The sequence below is a fragment of the Chiroxiphia lanceolata genome, chromosome 2, assembly GCF_009829145.1.
Source record: "Chiroxiphia lanceolata isolate bChiLan1 chromosome 2, bChiLan1.pri, whole genome shotgun sequence".
Classification (NCBI taxonomy): domain Eukaryota; kingdom Metazoa; phylum Chordata; class Aves; order Passeriformes; family Pipridae; genus Chiroxiphia; species Chiroxiphia lanceolata.
In genome coordinates this window covers 69,867,309-69,894,848 of record NC_045638.1, presented here as the reverse complement: position 1 = coordinate 69,894,848, position 27,540 = coordinate 69,867,309, and the positions used below count along the sequence as shown (strand labels likewise).

Sequence of the window (27,540 nt, the reverse complement as noted above, 5' to 3'; positions counted from 1 at the left end):
CAGATTAATTTGGAAGAATAATTAGGGCTTTTGGAGGCCAAGTTCTTCGAATAATCATTCAGATATGGGTGATTTGACTGATACAATATACTTCCATTTCAAAAAGCTTCTGGTGAAGTTAACTATCAGACTCAAACTATGCCAACAAGGAGAAACAATGAAAAAAAAGTCAGGAAATAAAAATGGATTTTCATTGCTAACTTAAAATGGAAAAAAAAAGGGTTAGGAATAATTGAATTGTTTGTTTTACAGTGGATGGATGTTATCCAATAGTCTCAGATATATGTTCAGTATACTCATAAATGAACTGGAAAATGGAAGAATAAAAAGGGACAGAGGTTTCTGATCATATTAAATTACAGAGGTTAATAAAAACTAAAACTGACTGCCAATTGCTGCAAAAGGACTTCATGATGTTGAATGATTGTGAGAAAAACAGGAAAATATAATTAAATAATCAGTGCAATCACACAAAAAGCCAAAACCCCCAAACAAACCAGCCACAGGTATTCACTACTTCCTACAAGATTCCTAAGATTTTGTTTTTGCTGGTATAAGAATTACAGCCAAAATAATACCTCAGTAGCAAATTTACAATAAGAAAAAGGTTTTGTATCACATACTCCACAACTGAACTTTGGAACTCATTTCTACAAGACATTTTGAATATCAAAAGAACAAATGAATAAAAAAGACACAACTAGAGGCAAAAAAAAGACCATTAGGGCCTATTAATTACAAACCTGCAAGATAGTGTCTGGCTTCAATGTGCCTGCATGATAAACAACTCAAAGGAAACTGAGATAGCTTACTATCTGCTTACTCTGTTCTTACACTTCTTTTTTGAATATCCAACACTGACCACTGCCAAAAAAGGATACAGGGCTCTAAGTACTTTTGATTCAATCCAGTGCAGCCATTCTTTATGTTGTGTGATGATCATGGGCACTGCTAGCACACAAGTAATTTAAAACCTGAGAGGCGGAAACCATCTGCATTTTGGAACAAAGACACTGATCCTAAAGTAGCTCACATTTAGCTACTGTTGGGAAAGTAAATCAAAGCCTTTTGAGAAAACCCGCTGATGGATTTTAAAAGACTTTGACTGTGGGCTACAGCACCACCTTCTGAAAAAAAAACCCAAATAAATATTGCTATTATTGGTTAAAAACAGGATTTAACTAAACCTCCAAAGCTGAACGCTTAGGCTTGTAGACAATGTGGTGTAGTGTGGAATTCACCATGAATTAGGCATAATCAACAGCCAAACTAAAAAATCCAAAGAGACTACTACTAAAATAAGCAATGAAGAAAAAGCTGTGGTAGTGGCTCTGATGTCTGGAATCCATCACATCCATTGTCCAGATGAGATGAATTACTCTTTAGAAGTGCCTGTTTCTTTCTACTGATGATCCAAGGGTGATCCAAGTGACTAGTTCAAATGTAGAAGTTTTCATCAGTGGTCTAAAATCAGATTAGATGAATCCCACAGCCCTGATGTCCCATTAACTCAAGTCTGACTAAACTTTTATCTGTACCTGTTTTGCAAACCTAACTCCTCCATGTAGTGCAATATCTACAGAACAAATTACTTCGAAGAAATAAATGCACAGACAATTTTAATGAAAAATAGCAACTTTTGAGGTTACTGAACCTGTAAGTCAGAAAATGTTGTAAATAATGCTGTATCTACTTACATCAGTCTTAGGTCTTGCTCCAGTTGACACTGGGTAAGGTAAACAGTCTAGATCCTGGTAGTCTCCTCTTTTATTTTTCCAAGATCCCTTTTCATGATTATCTCCATAAAAGCCTGTCTCTACTTGAACAGGGCACTGTAAGAGAATTTAAAAAACACTATAAATAAAGGCAAGTCGTAAATGTTTTTAATGTAAACTCTAAGATAAGAAGTCGGAATTTTATCTTTTTAAAGCTTTTTTTTCTCTGATGTAAACATTTGACCTCAGTCTTTTTTCTTAAAACCACCTGCTGCATCATTTTTACATTTTGCGAAGGTAGACATCCAGATATTATATGAAGTCCTTTCCTTAACAGCTAGTATACATAATCGGAGAACTAATCAATAGTAGTACACCTTCCTAAACATCAGAGAATGGAATCACTTCCTAGAAAAAGAAATGGTTTTATTCAGATTATTTAAAACTTTTTATTTCATTTTCTATCTTAAACAGAGACTCAGCAAATTCCCATATTCTAATTACAAACTCTGGACTTTCCAAATCCACTTATCACCATCTTATCACCCCAAACTTGGAGAGATCTCACTTGGTTGCTCCACTTCCACACCATTTTTTAAAAGATGAACATCTAACTCTGGGTCCACACTGAATGCAATGCCAGGAAGGGACCAACTGCACAACATTCCCCCATGTATCCTGGTTCGCCTCAAAGGAATAACTGAGTGAATGAGGAAGAAACAATACATGCTGCAATCCACTAGCAGAATCTATACTAGGAACAATGAGGGAAACAGGATCATGGGTGTACTGCAGAGCAGTCCAGGGCTGTTGAGTACAGTCATTCAAATCAGCCCATTTTCTGGGTGTACCCCTTCATAAGGGGACACATTTGCTGCTGGTCTTTAACAGCAACTGCTCACTTCCCAATTAGTATATTTCTTAGGGATGTAAAATATGGAGGCTTTTAAAAGGTGACAGAAGAATCAGTATGCAGCCCAAGAAAAGTTTGAAGATAATACGCTACTGTAAAAAATTAAGAGAATGTGTAAGTTAAAGAAAAGATTTTGTTCAATGACAGTCACATCTCTAATATAAGATGGGGTAATTATAATCAAACAGGACTTCTCTGCCCTTATCCACAAATGATAAAGGGCTAAAACTGAAATCACGATTCTCATTCCCTAGATCTGCTTTTTCTGTATTGAAACTGAGTACAACATATCAAGTGGCAATGAAATGGATACATTAAACAACAGGGAAATGCACTAAGTGCAGCAAGAGTGATTTATCTCATGTTTCATTTACAAAGTGCCTCCTTCTATATTGCTAAGATTTTTTTTTCATAGGAAAGGTAGAGGTTTTAGAAGAGCAGTACTATCAAATGTGTTTTTCCAGAACTAGCAGTTTTGCTGTCAGTACATTGAGACAGTCCTGTTTTTTCGCACTTTAATCATGTATTTATTGCACTGGTGAGAGAATGCTTCAGAAAATAATTTGGTTATAGATGATGATTTTTAACATCTTTTTTAGGTCAGATACTGAGGAATCCAGTCAGTGCTACTGCCCCATACCATTTCCCAACAAAAAATTGACCAATAGTAGCTCATGGTTTACACAGATGTAAAGACAGACCACCTCTTAACATTCATCTAAAAGTTATTATGTTTTAGAATACATCTTAAATTTGTTCACCAAAATACTGCAAGACTCCCTACTCTCACCCAGTAAGTCCCATAATATTTATTCATCCAGCCAATTTTTATTAGAATATTTAGGCTTCTTCTGTAAAATTTTTGTTCAAATGAGTATTATTAATAACAGTTACCATCACAACAGGATAATGTAAAGAATAACAAAATATCAAAGAGTTACTTCCATGAACAGATGAAAAATCCTTCAGTAGAAAACTAGCTGGCTCAACCTAGTGATTAAATTACAAAATGTATTTCTAAGACACACCATTTGCCATGAGAAATAAAAACTCTATCATCTGTTAAAAATTGTCCACACCCTCGAGAGACCAGTTTTCAGAGCAGCAGCTCCAACAAACCATGTTGCTATTCATACAGTAGTCACCTGCTTTGGAGATCTTGAGTCTACAAAGTTGGCTTTACATCTCTGAATACTTCACCCCAAACCACTTTCAATCATGATTTCTTGCATCAGTACCCAGTTTATATAATAAAAATAGGATAAAATCATACAAAGGACCCATAACTGCTTCATCATTTTACAGAACCCATATTTACACAGTTACTAGTAAACATATGTTTGAGATAGGCCTTTTTTCTATTTGGTTTCATTGGAAGTGACAAGACTAAAACATTTGATCTGTGTGGAACAAATTACAAGCTATAGTAAGAAATATGGACAAAACAGCATGAATTGATAGAAGATAAATTACTCATACAACTTGTATGAATACAAGACTTTGTTATTTTTTCCACTGCAACTGTCATTTTGAGATCTACAATATCTGTTTCTTCACAGTGAATTTATGGAGACATTTATGAGGATCTATTTCTCTTCTTTGACTATAAGTAAAACTAAGTCCCCCCATTTTGAGGCAAATTATTCATAAATGTTTAAATTAGGGCAGATGATTCCCTTGTTCTACAAATACTTCTGCAGGAGACGGTAAATGGTGTCCCATTATCAGTTCCACAAATGATTGTCCAACACTCTTTCTTGCTCTGATCTTGCTGGTCTCATCAGAAAGACCTTTGTGCTAAATGACCCGTCCAGTTTCCATATTGAAATTGGCTCTTGGAGGTTTAAAGGTAATTTCCAGTTTGCCCAATAAGACTACAATAAAATGTGGCTGATTCACACATTTGGCTGTCCACAGACAACTTTTTAGTTGAAGAAAGCTCTCCTACTTTAGAGTGGGAGGAAGACTGGCCTGATAAACAAGACTGTAACTGTTCAAATATCATATTAAGGAAAACAGTAATTTTGGCATCGGTGTTAGGAACAGCCTCGAAATCTTTCTGGATTTATCCAGACAGATGCAACTACTGGTAAGGGAAACAAGTGTGCCAGGACCAGTGTGACTGGCTTGGAGGTAGGTTTTATCAGCATAGTAAGCTTATGACCACCTCTGCACCACTAGCACAGGCTTTCGGGGGGAATGTCCAAGGAAGAAGGTTGTGCCTGAAGTCCTGGCCTCTGTGCTCAGAAGATGTGTTGCCACCAGGCTTCAGTAAGAGAACTGCAAGCATCTGGGATGCTGTGGTGGCATTCTCTATGCAACCATTTTTGATGATGCTGTTCTTATGTATCAAAGTGCCTTTGAAAACGTCATCTATTTGGATTTATTTTTCTGCTGTCTACATGCTACATGCCCTTCATTTAATGCTCCAGCAGTGGATTTGAAGTCATATCCTATGATGTTCAAGTCATCATGGAAAAAGAATGATGCCTGACTAAACCATGGCTTTTGCCCTAGTAGAATAGGCACAGCCATAAAATAACGTGTTTGGATCACTGGTTGCCAAAACCAGACTGTCTCACAAGTGTCAAAACTCTGACGGCTGGACTTTTACTTTCAGGCACAAAAGCAGACTACATTGCCACTGTATTTTGAAAGAAGACATTGAGCATTCTCCTGCAAGAAGACAGAACATGGTCCCTTAATAGGCAAATTAATTATGAAATTAATTCAGTTGGATAGAGCTGGTTCTCACTTGCTGACGTACAATAAGAAAGAAATGAGAGACATGGCCACTCGGTTACTAACTGTGTAGAATATGAAAACACATATTACAAAGTGCAATACCAAGATGCAAGATTCTAAACATCCCACCTTGAGAGACATGAACATTTACACTGTGATGATCCACACAGACACTTACTTTAAGAATTTACTTTTACAAAATGAAGAAACATTGAAACAACAGTGACAGCAAAAACATTCAGAAAAGCTCACCTTTCAGGAATTTCAAGCCAACACTAACATTCAGGGCTGCAAATCCAAACAACTCTATCTTAAGAACTGACTTTAATCATAGCCCGAAGCAGAGAACAAACACTTCTACTTATGTTCTTCATCCTCCAGTTACTTGCTTCTATAAAAACCCCTGCTTATTGAAAAACTACTACAATAATATCATAATATCCTTAGTCCTATTTGCCCTCAAAATAAAAGCTTAAGAAACCGTTTGTCATCAATTGATGACACCTGTCATCACAAAATATTCTTAAATAGAGGAATGAAGATCTAAACCAAATATTCAGATAAAATAAATAAAGAAAAATACTAATTCAACTCTTAATTAAGATACATAGTGTCCCACTGGCTGTCATATCTTTAAATAAATACAAAAATAATAAGTATTAATAGGCTAGCACTGGGACTTTAACAGTACTCTGAAAAAACTATCAATTGCAAATACTCCTCAAAAAAAAAAAAGTTTAAAGACTTTAAGCCATACTGACAGAAATCTTAGAAGTTTCACCCTATCACATTTCTGATCATTTGGCCATTAGTTGTCTAATGAAATTAGAGATTTCATTATTATTTAATGAAAACAGTACCACCCTTAAGCCTGAGCTTCTCAGCCTATTCAGAAACACAACCAGATCTGAAAACTATGGCTTGAGGAGCGTTACAGCTAAATGTTGAGAACATATACGACACGCACATATTCTTACCAGTTGCTTGTGCCTTTTAGAAGAAGGAGTACTGGAGGGAGAAGAGCCACCACTCAGAGCTTCTTCAATATCTAAGTTCAGCTGTTCCAGTTTCTTCATAAGCCATGACATAGAGTCTGTCCATTTAGATTCTTTTTCTGGTTGGGCCTAAAAGAAATCAAACATACGTGAAGTCTTAAAACATTCAAGCTGTTTATAACTTGAAGACTCTCATTTTCTCTTCCAGCCCCCAAGGAAAAAGATTACCAGTTCTTTCCCTGTCCTTAAGTAACTTTTTGCCATTTAGAAAGCTTCAATTATCACTTCAATCTCGATGACATATATCCATCGCTGTTCTTAATACTCAAATGATCACACTCCACTTCTCTGTATCTGAATGACTTTCTAACACTTCATTTTGGGTGACCCACTGCCAGCTCAAGCTAAGCACAATCAAGATCAAAACTAAAGTAACTTTAACATCTCTTCCTTAAGCCACTATTTTAGCATCTCTCCGCTGATTGCTTGTTGTCAATAAGAATCAGAACACTGAAGGCCATCATGTGTACTATATTATATTCCTTAGTATAATTCCAGACTTGTCAAATCTTGCTGCTTTCTTCTGCCCCCATGGTGGGAATGCTTTACTGGTCACTTTTTCACTTGGATGCATCTTCCCCTTTTATCTGAACTGCTTCACTGTATTACAAAAACTTTAATCCGTTATAGTGTAATTGTCAAAAGTACTTTTCATATTCCTCAAAGTCCTTTCCAGTGACTGTCCTTAAGCATCTTTCCATGGCAGTCCCTGTGCACATTGCTGCATTATGCCTTGTTTTCCTTATTTACATCACTTCTAATGATCCACTAGGAAAAACCAGTCACACTAACCTCCCTGTCATCACAGGCAGCTACTACTCCCCAGATTAGTCTCTGTCCTGAAGATATTTCATCTCTGTCACCTTCCTTACTTTCACAAACAATACATATCTTTGCATAGAGGATAATTCCATAGTGAGCATCAGGACACAAACAGTAATAATGCATTTGCATCCTGCCATAATCCTAAAAGCATCATACCAACACTCCTCAAAACCTAGGGGAGCTAGGTTATTATTCTTATCTGATAAATCTTTATGATGATTTGTTTCCTTATAAAGGTTTCGCAAGTGGGACAGAAAGATACTTTTAATTTGTTCACTATTATAGAAAAAACCCTTTACAAATACAATCCAGGAGGTTTACTCCAGTATTACAGTGACATAATATTATTACCGATGGAACTGCTTGTCTTCACCACAGAATCTAAGAGTAAGGCCCCAGATCATGAGATACTGAGTCCCATATTACAAACAGGTGCATGTTCCCTTCAGAGGGGCTAGAATTATCTTAGTAGGGATTGTTTAAAAACACAGAAAATTAATTATCCAATTTTTAGTTTTCCAAATCTTTATTTGGAATGTCCCAATTTTTTACAACCTCTGAGTATTTTTCCTGAAATGCTGTTATAAGTGCTAAGCTGTATTTCAACTCTGTAGCTATTAAGTTTTTTTTAAAGGAATACTTTGATTGCTTCCCATTGTCTTCCCAACCATTTGGAAGTAAAATACAGGACATTCCACAGAAAATGAGTATCAAAAGACCCTCTTCACACTGAATCCATTCTGAGTGAGATGATCCTACATAGGAAATGTGCATGCTGATATATGTCTACGATATTCATTTGTAAACAAAGTAAAGATTCTACATTTTCCTGTGGTTATGCTTCCTCACACACTGATCTTTCCAATACTAAAGAATGCTCAAAAAATGACTCAACAAGGACCAAACATGGAACTCTGCCAACAATGAATGTATAAAGTCTGTGATAATCTAATATGAATTTTGCATTTCTCAACATAGTTAAATGAAAAAGGAGCTGTAAGAATGTGCTTTCTTACTTATCAGTGGTAAAAAACTCTGAAGCAACAATCACACAGAGAAATGAGTAAAGTGATTTCTGTGAGCTAGTCAAAAATTGTACTTGCCAGGTGACAATTAGAAGTTTGGATTTTTGAGTTCAATAAGAAACAGGAGCAACTTCCTCACACACAAACAGTCCATTTTCTGTTCCACAACAAAAAAAGAGTATTTTGGGGGGTGTTGGAGAGGTGTCTCTAGTTTAGCATTTTCCATAGAAAATACAAAGATGAAAATTCATGAAGACTTTTAAGAAAGACTTCAAAATATTTCTAAGACACTCCAAATGCATGTAACCGTACACGTGATATTGCATTACAATAAAAAATACAGCTCCATGCATAGGGAAGCACACTTTATCTTGACAAATATTTACCTACTGGAACAATATCTCCAGCATTCACTAATATTCTTCCAAACATCTGTATGAGCCAAATCCCCTTATTTTTATAAATTTCTTGTTTTAATGCAACAGAACTCAAACCACAGTAATTTCTTAAAAATACAAGTCCTAAGCAGTTTCCTCAAACTATAAATCTCCTAGCATTCTCCATTCAGTTCTGCCTTTTTTTTTTTTTTTAGTTCAATAAGACTCTATATTGTGTCTATTAAGGGGATGAGGAAAAAGATAGAATTTCATTATCCTTGAAGATAAAGCCAAATGGGCCTAGTTAACAAATGCCATTCACTAATTGGAAATTTGGCACAAAAGCACCATTTGGAACAAATGCTGATTGGCTACATATTTCAAAGGTTGCCTGAAATTCCTGCTAAACAGCAAAAACATGATGCTACTTACATTCAAAAATATACAGCCTGCACAGTAGGACATCTGACCAGTGAATAAATTCTGCCTAATCCATTCATGACAAACACAGCTCCCCAGTGTTCAGCCCCAGTAACTAGGTTGGACACTATCAAAGTGCTCAGAAGATCTGAGTATCAGTGTTTCCTGCCCATAGCAACTGCAGAGGCAGTAGGTCAGGGCATCTTTGGAAGCTTTTGTGTCTTGCCCTTCAGAGGAAAAAAATCTCACTCTAAATTATCTAAGAATCATGACCTGCTTTATTCATTGTTTTTTCCCCTAAAAGGTTTACAGGGAGAACACTCCTTTCCATATATTCTCAAGGTCTCCTTTCTTTGTTGGAGCCATATCCATTCAGCAACACATAGGAATGCTGTTACCTTTTGAGGAACCTGAAAAGCATAGAAACAGAAGTGCATTACAGAAATACTTTTTATATGTTACGTTAGAATCACAGAATCATTCAGTTTGGAAAAGACCTTTAAGATCACTGTCCAACCTTCAAGATCAAGTCCAATTGTTAATGTACTGCCAAATTCAGCACTGCCAAATCCACCACTCAACCACATCCCTCAGTGCCATATCTTAAATACCTCCAGGGATGGAGACTTCACCACTTCCCGGGATGGCCTGTTCCACTGCTTGATGACCCTTTCAATGAAGAAATTTTTCCTAATATCCAATCTAAAACTCCCATGGTGCAATTTGAGACCATTTCCTCTTGTTCTGTCTTAGACAGATGAGCAGTAGTAGAAAGTGAGCCTGGAGAATTCCTCAACAAAAAATGTTTCAAGGTAGAGCAATATTGTCTATGAAGATCATGGCATACATTAGCCAAAGAATGACATAATGGCCTTGAAAGTGAACTCCTTTGCCATATGGATTTCTCAAGTCCCATATATTCAGGCTAGATTACATAAAAAACTCCAAAACAAACCAAAGAAAACCCCCCAAAAACATCACTGTCAGTGGGAAATATAAAATTAAGTGATACACACTTCCTTAAAGCAGTTACACCAGCAGTTATTGTGCTTCAGATAGCTACTGTATAGAACTATCCCAACTGTTTAAGATTTACTAAAACACATTTAGCAATCAGCCAGACATAAAACTTAGTTGTAGGTTGCTACTTCTTACAGCAACCACAGTTTATTTCAGAAGGATTTTGTTATGTGTACATATTCATATGTATACCTATTCTGTATTCACTTGTATAGCTGAAATTTCATTACCACCAATAACAAATTAGAGATAAAACAGGGTGCAAGATTGTGCTCAATCATCCAAATACTTAATTGCTCTTTTCTTACACGGAGAAGAAAATACATTCCAGTCATTTGAATGTTTGTGCCTTTTGGATCAAAGGCTTCTGCACCCTGTTTTTCAGTTTTCAAGTGTTCTTCACTAATCTTATTCAGCAAAAACATCTGTGATAAAAGGCATATTTGTTTCAATGTTTTGCTCATGAAGCTGATTGCAAAAGGCATAATAGCTGCCAGCAAATCTAAATTTAAACTGAAAGAATGCAGCAGCATTGAACAAGTCCATATAGAACACTCAGGGGTCAGGGTTAACCTCACTGCCAGACCTCATCCTATACTGGAAGCAGAAAGGCTTCCCACGTGAAGGGCTATGAGAAAATTACACAACTCTAAATTTATCTGATAATTTATGGCTTTCACTTCAGAACCTTCAATAGGTCCAATTGTTCTGATAATTAATGTATTGTACAACTCTGAGTGATAAATCAGTAACCTCCAAATAAAAAATATCAGCGCTGTTTAACCCTCCTCTTTATTAAATCTGCTCAGATAAAAATTCTCTCAGATGTACAGCCTAGATTGGCAAATAATTATTATGTGGAACAATTTCAGAGACCAAATATCATATTCTGCTCTTGCTGCACTGACGGGGCTCCTCTGTTTTCAAAAGAACCTCTGTGTAAAAGAAGGTCTCTCAGCCACTGGGAGCTTTGCCTACAGGGACTGGGGGAGGAAGCCAGATTGATTCCCTGTACAAAATCCTTTAAAAAAAAAAAAAAAGTATTTAGAATACAAAGGACTCTTTTATTCTCAAAATAGATTAATGTGTGCCTTCTGTATCAAAGATAAAATATTTCAAAGGGAATTTTCCTTCATATCCCACCATAGTGTTCCTTAAATACTTACAGAACTGTTAGATGGACAACTAATTTGTGGCACCTTCATCCTGGAAAGCAGGTAAGTAAACTCAGCAGTCAACAACCTTTCTACTTCTAAGAACTGTATTGCTATATATCTGAAATTATCAAGAAAGTCTCTTCAATCTCTCAAGTCAGCAGGCAAAGCCATGCACATAGCTAGGCTGCTGGAAAATGAAAGCTCTTCAGGGACATCACATAAAATTCAGAGCAATCTGGATCCTTGTGATCCCCAAAATGTTCACCTAAGATGGGCTGTTAGGACCTCAGCAGTTTTCCAAAAGAAAAGCTACGGAAATACTAATATAAACTTATGTGTTAATCAGTTTTAAAGGAAAGACCATTTTCAGGATGAATCCTTTACCCCCAGACCTATTTTATTTACTCTTCTTAAATACATCTGTGTATGGAGCTCTGTTTTTACTTCCTGTTCAGTCACTTTCTCCTTCGTGCTTTCCCGCCTGAGGGCATGCTGCCTCAAGCTACTGATTTCTTCAGACAGGTTTTCAGAAGTGACACAAACCATATCTGTATGAACGTGGTGAAACCTTCTCTGTGTTTGATGCTCTAGGGCAAATTAAAGTGATTTTTGAACTTAAGGTTATTTCTGGCTTTTCTCAATTTCCCTTTACACACATGCCTTCACTTTCTTTCACTAAGCTCAACTGTGCACTTCTATAATTTTATGTGTCTCTTTTTAAGTACACCACTATGTCTTTGAATGATAAAGAGTACAATACAGAAAAATACTGTGGAAATGCTAACTTCAAGATATAGAACAATAATAACACATGCTTGGGTTTTTTTAATGATTAAGAGGGAGGCACACAACATGGGAGAAAAAAGAACTCAAAGAGGTAGTACCATGAAAATATAATGTAACACAACCCTTAATGCGTTTTATATATTTGACTTTTTGACTTTTCAAAGGCAAAGTCAAGGCAGCTCAGAAACAGACATTACTTTTTATAATAGCTTTTAATCTTTCAAATTGTAATATCATAAAATTGGCTTTTATTTTGCAATCAACACGTTGGTGTTGCACAGTGATAATGTCCATTGTTTAAAAGAAAACAAAAATCTGAAGTCCTGTCTCTTTTTCAAGAGTTCCTGCATCAGTTCTAGGATAATTGCTCTGAGCTAGACAGGACAGGAGCCCTTGTATCAACGGAGTCTTCCAAATACTAGTTTATGGAAATACTTAGCAGATGAAGAAACCTGAGCTAGTTCTTAGGACTGAAAGCCATGAGCTGTATCAGCATGGTGCTTCACCCAAGACAAGAGAGAGAAATTGGAAGGGGAAAAGAGAGGACTTTAGTTGAAGAAAAGGTGTGGGGCAAAAAGGTTTTGGAAAATAGTTGCACACTACTGCAGAAGTTTTAATGTGTAGTAGCCCAGACAGCCTAGTATGAAAACTCTGTTGCAGCTTCGTTTTGTTTCTAGTAAAAGCAAATAGTTTTGTATTGGACTTTTCATTTAAAAAACAAAACAAAACCAAAAAACCAAACACCAAAATCAAACACCAAAAAATGCCACAAAACCCTCCCATCTAAACCAACTTAAACCAGCATCTAGTTGGTTTTAACATCAAAGTGTAATTTAGGATTGCTCCAATGATTAAATTTTCCTGATTCATAATGCCTACAGCATCTCCACCTTCTAACAAATAATGATGTCAAGCAACACCAAATTTCACAAACAGGCTGTTTGACAAGACTGTACTGGTGACACATGGTACAGAACCAGAACCCGAATGGCCGGACAGGCTGTCTTAATTGACATCTGCTCCTATTTCAGCACGAGTTATCCTCTTGGGTTATCCCATCTTCAGCTGCTTCAGAGCGGATGCCAGCTTATCATTTATCTATTCTACCATTTCCACCCTGTGAGGTGGAGGAAGTGAACTGCACTTCTTGTATCCCAAACACCTGCTCCAAGCAGTAGTCAATTCCTGACGCCATCAATTTGCATTCAGTTTGGCACCATCTGCAACAGCAGTTGTATCTGCACATCACAGTTAGAGACCATGAATGTCAAAATAGTTTACACACATAGGTATTAGGACACATTTAATATCTTCACAGAAAATTACTAACTTCAAAATCCACTAGCTCTATGACTCCCTTGGAAAATGTAACCAACTTCTGCCCGTTCATAGAAGTGAATTTCCTGACAGTGCTTCCTGACTACTAAATGCTAGGTTTCAGAATGGGTTCCATGAGACTGAGGGGTCTCATGCCATGAAATCCACAAAAAGTTATAAACCAGAACAGGTAACTTAGAGATCCTTCTTCCCAGTGTGGTTAGTTGCACGATTTGAGATTGGATACAGCTTAATCTGCTTTCTTAGTTACCTCTTCAGAAAACACCGTGGTTAGAGCTATCCAGGATGTATAAGAGCTGGGCTCAGCTTCACCCTTGGCCTAATGCACCTTATATGTATTAAGGGGAAGGGGATGTACTTCTGAGTGACGGAGAAGCACCAGGAAATACTAGCACTTGAGAAAAGAACAGAGAAATACCTGTAAATTGTCCCAAAGGTATTAGGGAGGGCTCACCCAAAACGTGATGCAGCCCACAGCCCAGCTGAAGTGCCTCTACGCCAATGCTATAGCATGGGAAACAAGCAAGTGGAATTGGACTGTGGTGCAATTAAAAAACTATGACCTATCATGAAAACGTGGTGGGACAAAACTGTAATACTGCAATCAAAGGATAGAAACTTTTTGGAAGAGACATGAAGGGAAGGAGGGGTGGAGGTGTTGCGCTCTGTGTTAAAGAAGGGATAGATTGTGAAAAGCTGCCTCTGAGAAACAGCCATGAACAGGTTGAGAGCCTGTGAGTAAAAACCAAGGACAGGACCAAAAAAAGACACCTGGTGGTAGGGGTCTGACCAGGGGAGCTCAAGGACAAGGCCTCCTGCTGCAGGTACAAAAAGCATCACACTTGCAAGTTCTCATCCTGATGGAGGACTTGAACTACCTGGACATCTGCTGAAAAGCAACACAGCTGGCTATAAGAAATACAGGAGACTCCTGGAGTCTCCAGGGCAATGTCCTGGGCCAGGTATTGGACGTAAGAACCCGATGAGAAGGGTTACTGGACCTGGTGCTCACCAATGTGGATTTGCTGACTAAAGGGGTTAAGACTGAAGGCAGTCTGGGCTGTTGCGACCATGCCTTTGTTGAGTTTGTGATCTCAAGGAACATGGGCCTGGCAAGAAGCAAAGTCAGGACCCTAAACTTGGAAGAGGACACCAGTAGTGAAAAGAAACATGAACTATAGAGCAGTAACAACAGATAAGAGAGATAATAATAGGATGATATAACTGAAAATGATTTTGTGATCCATGTAACACTCAGGAGATCCCAGCCATAAACCCCATGAAGGTTAAAGCAAACTTTGGGGACAAGCCTTAAAAATTGCTAAGGGAAAAGCTGCTGATAGGCTTATGTGCAGCATAAAGCACTGGAGCCTCAGGAGAGGAAGCACTTGTGCCTTACTCTTGGACCCAGAATAAAGTAAGTTGCGTGGCGTGCCCCACTTTGGAGCAGGGGAAGCACTATGCCACCCTGAGCAACAGGAGCTAACGTGAGTGCCCTCCTCCCCTCGTCAGGGTACGTCTGTGGATAGGGGTTTTGTTTAGTATTTATCAGTAAAGCAATAACCTTATTTAATATAACAGGTGAATTAAGCAAGGATTTGTCTGCTTCCTTCACATACCAGCAGTCACAGCTGTCAGAGCACACCGGGACAGCAGTTGGTGCTCTGCCTGTGGGCACTTTAAAGAGTGCTGTGAATCCATTCCCACGTGCTGGCGCCAGGGCTGCCCTGGCAATCCAACATACAAGCTGAGTCATTTCTTCTAAAAATATCAGTGTCAGTGCTTCCTTGAAGAACTCTGGAGCAGATACTAAAGATTAGGATGGTAAAGGATAAAGGCAGCGGTCTAGTAATACATCTGGTAAATTTCTAGTTGTAAATAAAGAACCTATATTGAAACGCCAAGTGCCAGAATACTTTTGTTTAAAAACCCCATGTAGATAACTATAACCTTAACACTTTTTTCCTTAAAATACCAACATCCTTGTTTTCATTTACTGGAATCTTAAATACATACATTGAAAGAATTCCCAAGAAAACTAGTACTAGAGATTGTCTCCAAGTACTATGGAACTTCAGCTATTCACTGTTTCCCAAGTAAGCTGCTGCTTTGGTATCAGCACTACACAGAAAAATGTAACTTGGAAAACCACTACTGATAAATACGGAACTGGTAAAATGACAGCAATACTGTCACCATATTTATGACAAGCTACCAAACAAAACCCCAAATCTCACTGAAGAGGATAAAAAGGATATTCTTTCCAAAATTTACAAGCATTCATGGAGTTCTGTCAAAGCTGACATTATTCCCTCCCCATGTTCTTGCAATGTACTATTGAGAAAATACATTGTTAGCAATCTACTTGGAAATAGAAATCTGAATTTAACGGAGAAAATAATAAGCAAAAGGCATCTTCTGGAACTAAAGAGTACTTAAGGACAAAGATGGGAAAGCCTGGAAGAAGGAATGATATTTTTAGTGGCTAAAAATAGGTGGTGATGGGGCAAAGAATGGAATATGAATTTAAGAGAGGACAAGACAATAGAGAGTAATTGAAATAATGTAAACCTTCTAAATTATCTCCTGAACCAATTTTCATCAAACTAACAATGAAGAGAGGGCATTAATCCCGGGCTCAGAAAAGTAATTAGGCATGATTCCCAGATCTCCACTGGAAGTCTGACACCCAAGTATCCAGGTTTAACCACTAGGCTTCAGTATTATTCAAAAACAATTTAGATGCCATCTATGGATTTGCTGTGATAGAAGTATTTAATGATATGTTTGAACGCATTTTTAAAATTCATGACTCTATTAACCACTCCTGAAACTCTTGAAACTTCTAGAGTAACAGAAGTAATGAGCTGTTTCTCTTAAATAAATGCAACTATAATTGTTAAAACATTTAAATATTTGCTCACATTACTTAGATTCATGCCAATTTACACTTATCTGTTAAATAACAAAAAAAAATTATGAAAAGTTACAGCTTGTGTATAATGTATACAAGAGCCTTGTCCAAGTTTCCCCCTATTACTGTGAGGGTGACGAGGTACCGTAACAAGCTGCCCAGAGCAGTTGTGGATGCCCATCCCTGGAAGTGTTCAAGACCAGGTTGGATGGAGCTCTGAGCAACCCGGTCTAGTGAAGGGGGTCCTGGCCCAGAGTAACTGGGTTGGAACTAAATGATCTCTAAGGTCCCTTTCAACCCAAACCACTGTATCATTTTATAGTAATATTACCAATATAATTCCACTAAAGTTCTTGTGCTTGCCTCAAAATAACATGGACTTGTAGGTCTTATAACAGCTGGATATCATCACACCGAATGAGAGATGTCATGGCTTATGACAGACACACTCTTAATGCTACATCAAGAGTTAGAAACTTGATTTTGCAACAGCAGCTCTTGCAGCAGCAGGGAACCTCCCTGTGATTGGGACACAACACAGCAGCACCATCCCACGAAAGGCTGCACAAAGGCTTTTTTCCTCCAAATGTCATACAGCAGAGAAAGAACAAAGAAAGGCTTTCTTCAGTCTAAAAAGGACTTGCTAGCATTATGATCTGCAGGTCACCAGATTTCTCCCAAATCTCTCCAAATAAATTGAAAGCAGCATACTTTACAAAAAAGTGCTGTTTTCCCCGATCCTTCTCTTGGGAGTAGCACTATTTCACAAAACAAAAAAAAAGCAACAAAGAAAACAACCACGGATCGCGTCCACACCCTTGTGCTAAAGGGCACAACATACAGATGGGGCCGGCAAGGCGGGGGCCGGCACGTCCCGCCGGGCGGGGCCCAGGCGGGGCGCCGGGGGCTCGGGGCACCTTCCGGGGCACACGCGCCCCTCGCGGCGCCCCCGTGCCCAGCGCCCGCCCCGCCGTGCCGGGAGCGGGGGAAGGTTGAGGGAAATGAGGAGAGGGCGGCTCCGGGAGCGGCGGCGCCTCCCCGAGTGGGGGCGGCTGATGGGGGAGGCGGCCGAGCCTTCCCGCCCTCCCGGCCAAAAATGGCGGCGCGCGCGCGCCAAACGTCCCCGGCCTCGCTCCCGCCCTCTCCAGGCGTTCTCGCGCCGCCGCGGGGGATGGCGAGGGGCGGAGCACGCGCTCGGGCCAGCGCCCTGAGGTGCGCGCGCAACTCATCCCTCCCCACCCCTCCCCCTTTCCGCTCACGCCGCCGTGACGTCACCGCGCCGGTCGGAGCCGCGAGGGGAGGGCGGGGGCGGTGGCCGCCGGCGGCTCGCGGGGCGGCAGCGCCACCTGGCGGGCGGCGCCGCGTGGGCCGAGAGCGCCCCCTGGTGGCCCGGGTGGGCAGCGCTGCCCTCCGGGAAGGGGGGGGGCCTCGATGGGCAGCGCGCGGGGAGCTGGGCGGGCTTCGCGCGGGGCCCCCGTGCCGGGGTGTCCGGTCGCAGGGTCGGTGTGAGGAGAGGAGCCGCAGCCAGCGGGGACCGGCTCCCCCAGAGGGCGAGGAGCCCCGGAGCCGCCGCCCGTCTGCCCTTGGGAGCGCTCGGTCCGTCCGACCCCAGGGGCGGGGGCGAGGGCGAGGGGCCGCCGGGGTGTTTAGACCGTGAGGGGCCGCCGAGCTCGCCCTGCCTCATGCCGACCCCGGGAGCCTCCCGCGTGGTATGAGAGCTATCACAGCCGGGGCTGTCTTTGCCCCTCCATAAAGTGACTCATAGCGCCCTGCCTCAGTTTCCCCATATGCCAGACCTGCCCCATGCCGTGGCTGGGCGTGTGGAGCCCGCTGCTGATACCTTGACTGCACAGCTAGGCAGAGGTAGACAAGGCTTAAAAGTAATCAAAACACAATCAGATTTTCCAGTTCTGGTGTCCTCAGTACAAGAGAGACATGATGGTCCTGAAGCAGGCCCGGGAGGGCTACAAAGTTGATCGAAGGACTGGAGCATCTCTCTTGTGAGGAAAGGCTGAGAGAGCTGGGCTTGTTCAGACTTGCAAAGAGACGCCTGAGAGGGGACCTCATCAATGTCTATAAATATCTAAAGTGAGAGTGTCAAGAAGACAGAGCCAGGCTCTCCTCAGTGGTGCTGAGTAATAGGACAAGAGGACACGGCAGAAACTGATGCACAGGAGGTTCCACGTGCAGACAAGGAAGAACTTCTTTACTGTGCTGATGACCATGTACTGGAACAGAGCCCAGAGAGGTTGTGGAGTCTCCTTTGCTGGAGATATTTTCAGAAATATTTGTACAATTGCACACATTTGCACACATTAGTGGAAGTTCCTGCTTTTGTGTTCAAGGCTACAGTTACTGCCATGCAAATATTGCACTTAAAATTGGCTAACTGCACCTCTAAATAGCTACACACATTTCTGAAAATTAAATCTGTAATTTTCTACACAATCAATCTGCCCCTCGTAGCTGACAGATGTCAGTAAGTCGTGCTTAGTCGAGACTAATTCTGTTCGACTTCAGGAATAAAATTATGTCAAATTTGAGATATTATTAGATTGCCTTGATTTCAGTAGTTTTATGGATAATCGGAACTGCATGGATAGTTATCAGTATCAGATAGTTATCCATGTAAAACTTATCCAAATTCTCAGAGGTGGGCAGCATGGGCTGTCAGAGGTGCACGACTCTGAAAGCATTTGTGTTTGAACCATTTGATTATACCACAGTTTGTCTTTGGTCCGTTGATGACTTTTGTTAGCAGTGAGACAGCCTGAGCTCAGCTCTGATATTTAAACTCAAAAGGAGACTCCAGACAAGAGAAAATTTTTCAAACTTCTAGACTTCAACACAGCTCAAGAGAGGAACGTCTAAAATTAAGCATTTCTGAAAACATTTAAGATTTGCTTACTTGGTTTGATATATTAAAATGAGCCTGAATAGGCAGATTTGTACAGTTTCCTCTTTTATCTTTCTGGTGATACAAAAGGTTTTTCTTCAAAGTCCATTATGGAGGAATGAAAAGGAAGAATATGGGTAGGGAGGAAGAATGGAAATCCTGGATGCTAGAAGCCAAAGTCAGGCTGTAATTGCAGTTCCTTTAATTACCAAGAGTGAAGCTTGGAAATGCATCAAATCCAGATGTGGAGGATCAGCCTCCAATCTTGACATCATGACACTCAGAAGAAACTGATAGAACAGAGAATCAAGGCTTTGAAGAATGATTTTGAATCACATTACAGCACTCCTAATGGTGGGGAAACAATTTTGATTGTGGTCCTTTGTTGTTTAGTTCAATACAAATAAGAATAAATAATACTCAAATTTCTATTCTTCCTTAATAAATAAAACTGAAACATATCACTCCACATCAATCAAAACATTTTTAAATACCTTTTTAAAATCAATTTCCTAATTTTTTCTTCAGGATGCTTTAGTTTTCTAATTTCATTTAGTTTTTCTAACAGACCTTTCCTAACTTTTCGTGATTGGAATTTATAGTTTTAATTAACATGCTAAATATAAATTTTCCTCCAAATCTCTTCTATTGTATTTTAGTGGTACTTAAATCTTCATTCGCGAAGCCTAACCATGATGATGATAGGTAAAGTAGTTGTACTAGTTATACTCTAAGTACTTCTTTTATATTTTCTCTTTTTTTGTCTCTTGGTGTTTTAAGAAGACAAAGTCATATGGTTCTGGCTTTGTGTTGCTCAGCTGCTGTGACATGTCTCCCATGACTTTTGAAAGTTCAGATACCATCATGCCAGTTTGAAAGATGGCAAGAAATCAAAGAGATCAAAGTTTAATCAAAATTTGTGGCTGTATAGACACAAGAGACTCAAATGATGCCCCACTATAAGGTAAGGATGACAACATCCCATATTGTCTCTAAGCAGCTGCTGCTGAGCATATGTGTGCTAATTTTTAAGGCAGTGGAAAGATACCTATAGGTAAAGCACCTGTTGTCCCTTGCCAGAATCGTGGAGGGGGGTTGGGGACATTCTGGGGGAAGTAGAGGAGACATGGGCAGGTGTGGAGAAAATAGTGGGAAGTGGAAGCTGGAGATAATACAAGAACAGGAGAGGACTGGGCTGTGATGTAAAGCAGTGAGAGGTGTGGAATGGGTTGGGGAGCAGGCGGTGGTGAAAGGGGTGAGGCAGGAGGCTTTAATTCTTCAGAATGTCAGGGTGATAATCTTAAATCTGAAAAACATTTTAGAACAATTCTTTTCTGAAGTAATCATCATGGGGTAATTAGGTGAATTCTGTAGAAGCAGTAGGACAATAAATTTTCACTTCCTACCCTGAGACGCTTGATTTTAAAAATGACATTTTTTTCCAGCATGAAGGGTAACTGAAGAAAAATACATTATGAAGGAGGTCGTGGGTTGTCCAGACCTTATTCAGTGGTTTTATAGGATTTGTGTCACTCACCCTGCATGCTGTTTTATTTTTTCACCAGGAGGAAAGGCTTTTTTTAACAGCTTCTTTAACAGGTGTCAACCCTGCCAGGTTGCTCCTTACAGAGCCTCAATAAGAGCATTGAATTCCATTGGACACCTATCTCTAGAGGACAAGGATCAAGACAGGGATGTAGTTAGTCCCTTTTTAAATGTCAGACAGGGGGAAGTGCAGTGGGTTAAAAATAGCCGTATAAAAGAAAACAATTATTTTGTGTTGCAAAATTGCAGCAGATAAGTGTATTATTGAAAATCTTCTCTGGGGAAAAAGAAATCATTGGGAATGAGGAAGTAAACAAAAGATCTCTGTAACTGAAGATACAGTGTAACACAAACAATAAATTATATTTTTTAAGTTTTGCATCGGCCAAAGTTAAAGGGAGGTGGGAGTAAGTTTGAGTATGCAATTGAAATCAGAAATATCATTATGCTTGGTCTCCAGGTATTATTTATAGTAAATGTACATTGTTCAGGTTTAATGTTTTGTCTCCTCTGTTTTGAAAGGGCTTATGAGTTGCAGCATTTCAAAAAGCTTGTCCAAATGACATAAGGACACTGATCATAGCAACAAATAAATCTCCTTGTATAATTTTTTGGAAGTGAGAAAGATGAGTGAAGAGGCACGTCTTTGTTTTCATTGTCTAAATCTCTTGAATGCCTGCACTTAATCAGATGGGATGTCCCTCTGGAGCTCTTCAAAGACATCAATGTCTTTTCCTCTGACTGTATAAGAAATTTATGTACTTCATTTGAGAGACTTCTTTCTCTATAATGTGGAAACTGGATACATTCCCTAACTCCCAGATCCAGATAATATTCTGCTGATGTCTTAACTTAATGTTAAGTCAAGACCTACTCTGCACAATCTCCACTCCCACTCCTTCTTGTCTTCCTCCTACATCCCCCGTTTCTCTGGAAGAAAATCGTAAGAGCTGCAAGCCTACTTCACCAAGCCCCGTGGATGATCATGAACCATAGATATTTAAATATCTAAATTCTAGATGATAGTTAATTGCCTAAATTATAAAGATCAGGTTTCACTCCTCCTTCCCTGATAAAACTGGCAAAAGCTTTCAACCTGGAGAAGCAAAGAGTCTTATAGATAAAATTTTGAATGGGACTCAGGCTCTGTCAATGATACTGGGGTTTTTTTTCCACCACCTTTTATTCCATAAACTGAAATACACGTTCCTGCTACCTGCCTAAGCTAAAAGTCACAGTATCAGGTGTTCTACTATAATAATCTGCTGTAGTTTATGCTCTTTCTTTTACTTCTAAATGCCAAGAATATCCATGGCAAATATAGAAATTAAGAAGCTGAAGGAATTGTGTAGAATTTAAATGCTATATTTAAGATCATCACTTAATGCACAAGAATAATCATCTATCTGCATTCAAAGAGTCCTTAAGCCCTTGCTAATTTATATAGTATGTAGTCTTATATTTTTAATAATTAATGCTAGTTATCTACCTAAAGTTTTCAGAATTTGAACTACATTTCATCTTTCAGAGGTCAGAAACAGACATAAATGCCATGTGAGTGATCAAAACAACTTTCAGAAACTCAACTATTCATGGTATTTGTAACTATTCATGGTATTTGTAAATAACTGAAGCCCTGTCTTGCTAGAATAAATTAAAAAAAGGAACTGTGAAGTAAATGTATTATTACTGAATAATATTGACTGTATGTATGTATAATATTGGCTGCATATTTTGCTCCTCCTGGAAATCTTACTTTATGAAGACTCTTCTGTGGCTTTTTAAATCATAAACAGAAACAGAATAGTGATTAGAGATTTTAGCATGTTTTTTTTAGCATGGGAAGAAGACAGTTCAGTTTAAAAATCTAAAATACATTCTGTTAAACAAATCAGTTTGATCTCAATTTTTGAAGAAAAGCTGCTTTGATAAAGCAGCCTTAGGCATCATTCTTGAAGGAAAAGAATAGCTTCTGCATTCCCAGAGCTTGTAAACATGTTGCTAATACCATAGAAGTATAACACATAGGTTGGAAAATGAGGCCTAGAGCTCAGAAAAATCTCTCTTGCTGTAAGAGTATGATGGTCATTAAATAGCAACAACTACTATTACCAAAACTTTGAAGTTCAGGCATGTTCCCTGTCCCTTGCTTCAGATATCTTCTGCTGGAATGAGACAGGCTGAGGGATCTGTAGCAGCTACTTTTATAACATACAGTACTTCAAAACACAAATGCACTAAAGATGTTCTGAGACAGGTGAAGGTGAAGACCTGAGCCTGTCCCAGGATTTCACTTAACAAGCAGAGACTTAGCCTAACCATTATTGACTGCAAGTTCTAATATACATTTTATTTTTTAGTGTTATTTGCTTTTTGTGAAGTACCATAACTGAAAGTATTCAATAATTCTATTTTTCCTTGTTAAGGTATTTGGTAAGCTTTATTTATAAAAGTTATGGTCATTAAAAAGAACAGGAAAACATCGTTGAGAGAATTTATAAGAAAGAGGGAAAAAAACCTGCTGTGAGGTGATTATCAGCAGTGATAATACTATTCACAAATATTTCAGTTCCCTGTGATATGACATATTTTGGAAAAACCCCATCAACCACAATAATCCAAATAAAAGGATCTATTGACATAACTCTGGGAAATAACTGAAAACAAACAATTCCTAGCCTAATTCAAGGTGACTAGGATTTCAGCTAGTTCATCCAGTTATGTACCTCAAACAAGTGTATTTTGAAGTGTAAGAGACTTAAAAATAACAATTATAAGCAAAATCTTCCTAGTAAAATGCATTATAATGTAGAATTGCAAGATTTTCAGGTTTAAGAGGCATCTCTAGATATCCTTGCAAAGAAAGCTTTATATGTACTTGGGCTATATCCAGACATTCCGGGAAAAATGTTGGAAGGATTGTAGTTTGTATTTTAATAGTTTGTCTTAAGAAACTTAAAAAAGTGAGAAGCTCTCCCAGTTGCTGTCTGACCCTGCTCACTTCTCTATAGTCCTGTTTGATATTGCCACCCTTAAAAAAAAAACAAACCAAAACAACAACAAGGGGAAATGGGCTGCAGAACACTTAGAGGAACAATGTGCATAAACTGATCAATATATGGTTTAGCCCTTCTAGAAAAAACCTGGGTAGACAATAGACACCAACCTAATTGCAACCCAACCAATATATGTATAAATTTAAAATTTAAAATGCCAAAGTGATAGCAATTTCATTTGAAATCCAAGTGATAAGTGATTTAATTTAATTGATATTTGTCAATTCATCAAACTTGAATTACTTTTCAAAGATAGCTTAATTTTGACAACCTTCCTCTGGGGAAAATACCTTTGCCTGCCAGTCAGGCTATACAAGTTCCTTAGTAGCCCACCTAGCAAGCTGCTGGAGGCTCCTAATGTATTACACCCAAGCTAAGGAATCATTCACTGTCATGGAGAATTTTGGATCTTTGGGGGATTTGTTTCTGAACTGTAACCCCAAATTTAGATGAAATACTTCCTTTGCAAAATGGAATGCTTTTATTTGCCATGCTGTATCTAGAAGGTTATTTTTTTGTATATTACTGCCAATTTTAAATTGGATACATAAACAAAATTTTTCTTCTTAATTTTGCAGTTTTCGACCTCGTACATGCTGCTCTTACACATTTATTTTAATTTCCATTGGAATTACATGCTGTGTTTCCCACTGTTTGTGTGAGCACTCCTTAGCATTTGCAAACATTTCAACGCAATTTCCAAATAAGAAAAACACCCATCAAGAAGGTCTAGTCTTTTTTTTAACTAAGATATCTTCATTCGATTTAATGCAACTTAAATTCACCTTCTTAAGACCTTTATATTCAAGTGGAAACATTGCAAACAAGAGGTGATCTGAGATAAAAACTGTGAATGTGTACATTCTAACTTATAGCAATTCTTACTATTTTAGCTTTTTCTTTTTTTTGTTTGTATTCATGGTAAATTCTTTTACTTGAAGTTTTCTTTGAGAACACTGAAGTGGCAAATTTAGAGTTATCTGTCTATCATTCACATGCAAAATGCAGGCTTTGTCATGTCTGAAAATTTGGTTTCAAAAGCATTTTCTGAACTTGTATAATGCACTTTTGCCTTCACTTCAGAAAGAACTGATTTTGTCTCCGCTTGCTTGGAATACTGGGGGTTTCCCACTAAGGCTTTTTAATTCTGTTTCTCTCTTTTAGCTTTATTTTTTTTCTCCTTTTTTTTTTTCTTTCCCCTTGATTTATTTTTTTTAACTTCAGTGCATTATGTGTTCCCCAAGATAAGGCTAAAACTGTTAAGTTCTTACCATGCTCGGACAAGTCAAGATAATACAGGATCTATGTTATACAAAATATAAAACAGAGGGCTATCTTGATAGCCCTCTTGCATAATAGATACATGATATTATTGCAACTTTTATTTTAAAAAACCCTAGGGTCTTTGGAATATTTTTATCTTCCTGGGGTAATCTTTTTTAGTTGAATAATCTTTCAATCTCCCAAACGTGATCTTTTCCCATATATCTATATCTACAGTTATTTGTAATATCTTGGCAAACTTTATAGTACATCAGATGAAAGTACAGCTTGAGATGAACTCTTGAGAGTCTAGATCCTTATTTACACAAATACTTGGTGCTCCACTTTGTCTCAGTACAGGCTCTGATTTTGGTCAGGCATGTTAGTAAAAGGCAGTCTTTGTATTCTTTCTTCTAGTTATTGGCTTTGTGTACTTTTCTCTTGATCTTGATATGTGATGTACATCATACAGAATGAAACACATACAAGCTGCAGTGTTATGTTTTGTTGTTTCTTGGCAGGTTCAGCAGATTTTTTCACATTTTAATTTAAGTAAATGAGTCCCCAGACTAACTGTGAAGACTTTTACCACAGTGAAAAATTATCATTATGTAACTACTGAAATGTCACCATTATGCTGCTTGAATAGGAACAATAAATAGTAACTGCAAAACTTACAGTAGTTTATATACCATATTACTAACTACTTCATCATAAAGATTAAATTAAGACCAGACAAAATTTCTCTGCATATATTTTATAAATGAGCTGTTGAATTTTTGACACTAAAATGTTACCTATTCTAGACCCAATTTTTGAAGCATTGGATTGATAGTTTAAATGCCAAAGAATTTCAGAATCCATAGAAAGCACAGATAAGGAGAGTCCCGTAATATAATCCAAAAGTCTGGTGAGATTTTACTGAAGTTATTTCCTGAAAGAAAAATGTTTCAAATGCAGACATTGGCCTCAATGTCCTGTCTGATTTATTTTAGGAGAACTCCAAGCTAATTCAGAAGAGATTTCCCTTTGCTGCACTGTAAAAGTCTTAGCTCTGAGATAATTCAAAACTGGGCAGGAGTTTTGCAAGAGCTTTACTTTGAACAAAACCTTGGATAGGGAAGAAAACTCTATTTCTATTTTTACTACGATTTAAAATACCCCATACTTGGATCAATTTTAAGAAAAATCCTGAGGGTGATGACACTCTCTCCTGCAGAAAATAACCACACAAGAATGTCATAAAATGAAATCTCAGGTGAATCATCCTAAACTTTCTATGAAGTTCATGACATTTAAAAAAATTTTTTTTCATTTCTCTAAATTGGTTTCATTCATGGAACTCAACAGATTGCTGGTTATAGGATAACTGATAATGTGGCACTACCAAAAGGATCATAGATCTCTAAGTGTGTCAAATCATATGATAGTCTGGGGTCCTGTGGTATTACCAAGGAAATATGTCTGTTACAATATCAAGCTAATTTTTTTTTATTGGAATTTTACTCAAAGAACAGAGAGATCCTAGACATATCACTGGAGTCTGATTTTTGTTAGCTGGGCATATGTTACCTAGGAAGAAATTTCAAAAGCATCTAAATACCTTATAAGAATGCCACAAACTTTCAGTGAGACTTCTGTGAGCGAAGATATTTGTAACTCATTTTTCTTACTAACTGCTCAAGAATTTTGACATATTGCAAAGTACACATTGCAAGGTTGTTAATTCAATAAAATTCTGTTTCTGGTTTTTTTGTGGTTTTTTTTTTTTTATTTTGCTATACTGCAGTTCTATTGGCTCACTTGAAAAACATATGAAATCCTTGCTTGTCAGCCAAAGCTTGAACATACAACCCAACCTGGTCCCTTCGTCTTTTGTGCAAGTTTCTGGTCTCACAAGATGTTCTGCTTACTGCCCGTCCCATGGTTTTCCAGTATCTCCATCTGCACCTTGAAAGAATATCTTTGTTTCACTGATAAGCAGATTAACAGATTTCTACATGTTTCTTCTGGTTCCCTGCACCTACGACCCAGTCTGTAATTCTTACAGGTGCCTATTCCTGTGCTCTGACAGAGGAATGTAGTTCATCACAGCCTTGACTTAGATAAGGCTTATTTTCTGTTGACTTTTGCTCCACTTCTGTAGAGATACACGAAACACTTGAATGGTCTCACACTGCACAGGTTCCAGGTATTTTCAGATATTTGTAAAGTAGAATCTTGATATACCTCTTTCATTTTATGGGCTCAATACGACCATAAACACATAATTTTTAGTGTTTTCTGGCAAGAGCAATAATAATATTGCTCTTTTCTGAGGTGGCCTTATGATTCTAAAATATTCAAATACACAACAAATAAAGGAGTCAATATTTGAAAAAAAATCATAACCCAAGTTACATGTAATGAATACACTCCCCTTCTAGTATAATACATTTGTTTTGTTAACTATTTAGTCTTCTGAAGCTTTACAGATAAATATAAACCACT

The 27,540-nt window shown here is 38.3% G+C and overlaps 1 protein-coding gene across 1 annotated transcript in view; it reads right to left on the bottom strand.

Moving 5' to 3' along the window:
• The window catches only part of STARD13 (StAR related lipid transfer domain containing 13), a 257,875-nt gene that overhangs the window by 217,013 nt on the left and 13,322 nt on the right, over positions 1-27,540 (bottom strand). Inside the window, 2 exon segments of the mRNA XM_032680416.1 lie at positions 1,698-1,832; positions 6,351-6,497. Of these exon segments, the coding sequence (XP_032536307.1) occupies positions 1,698-1,832; positions 6,351-6,497 (282 nt within the window).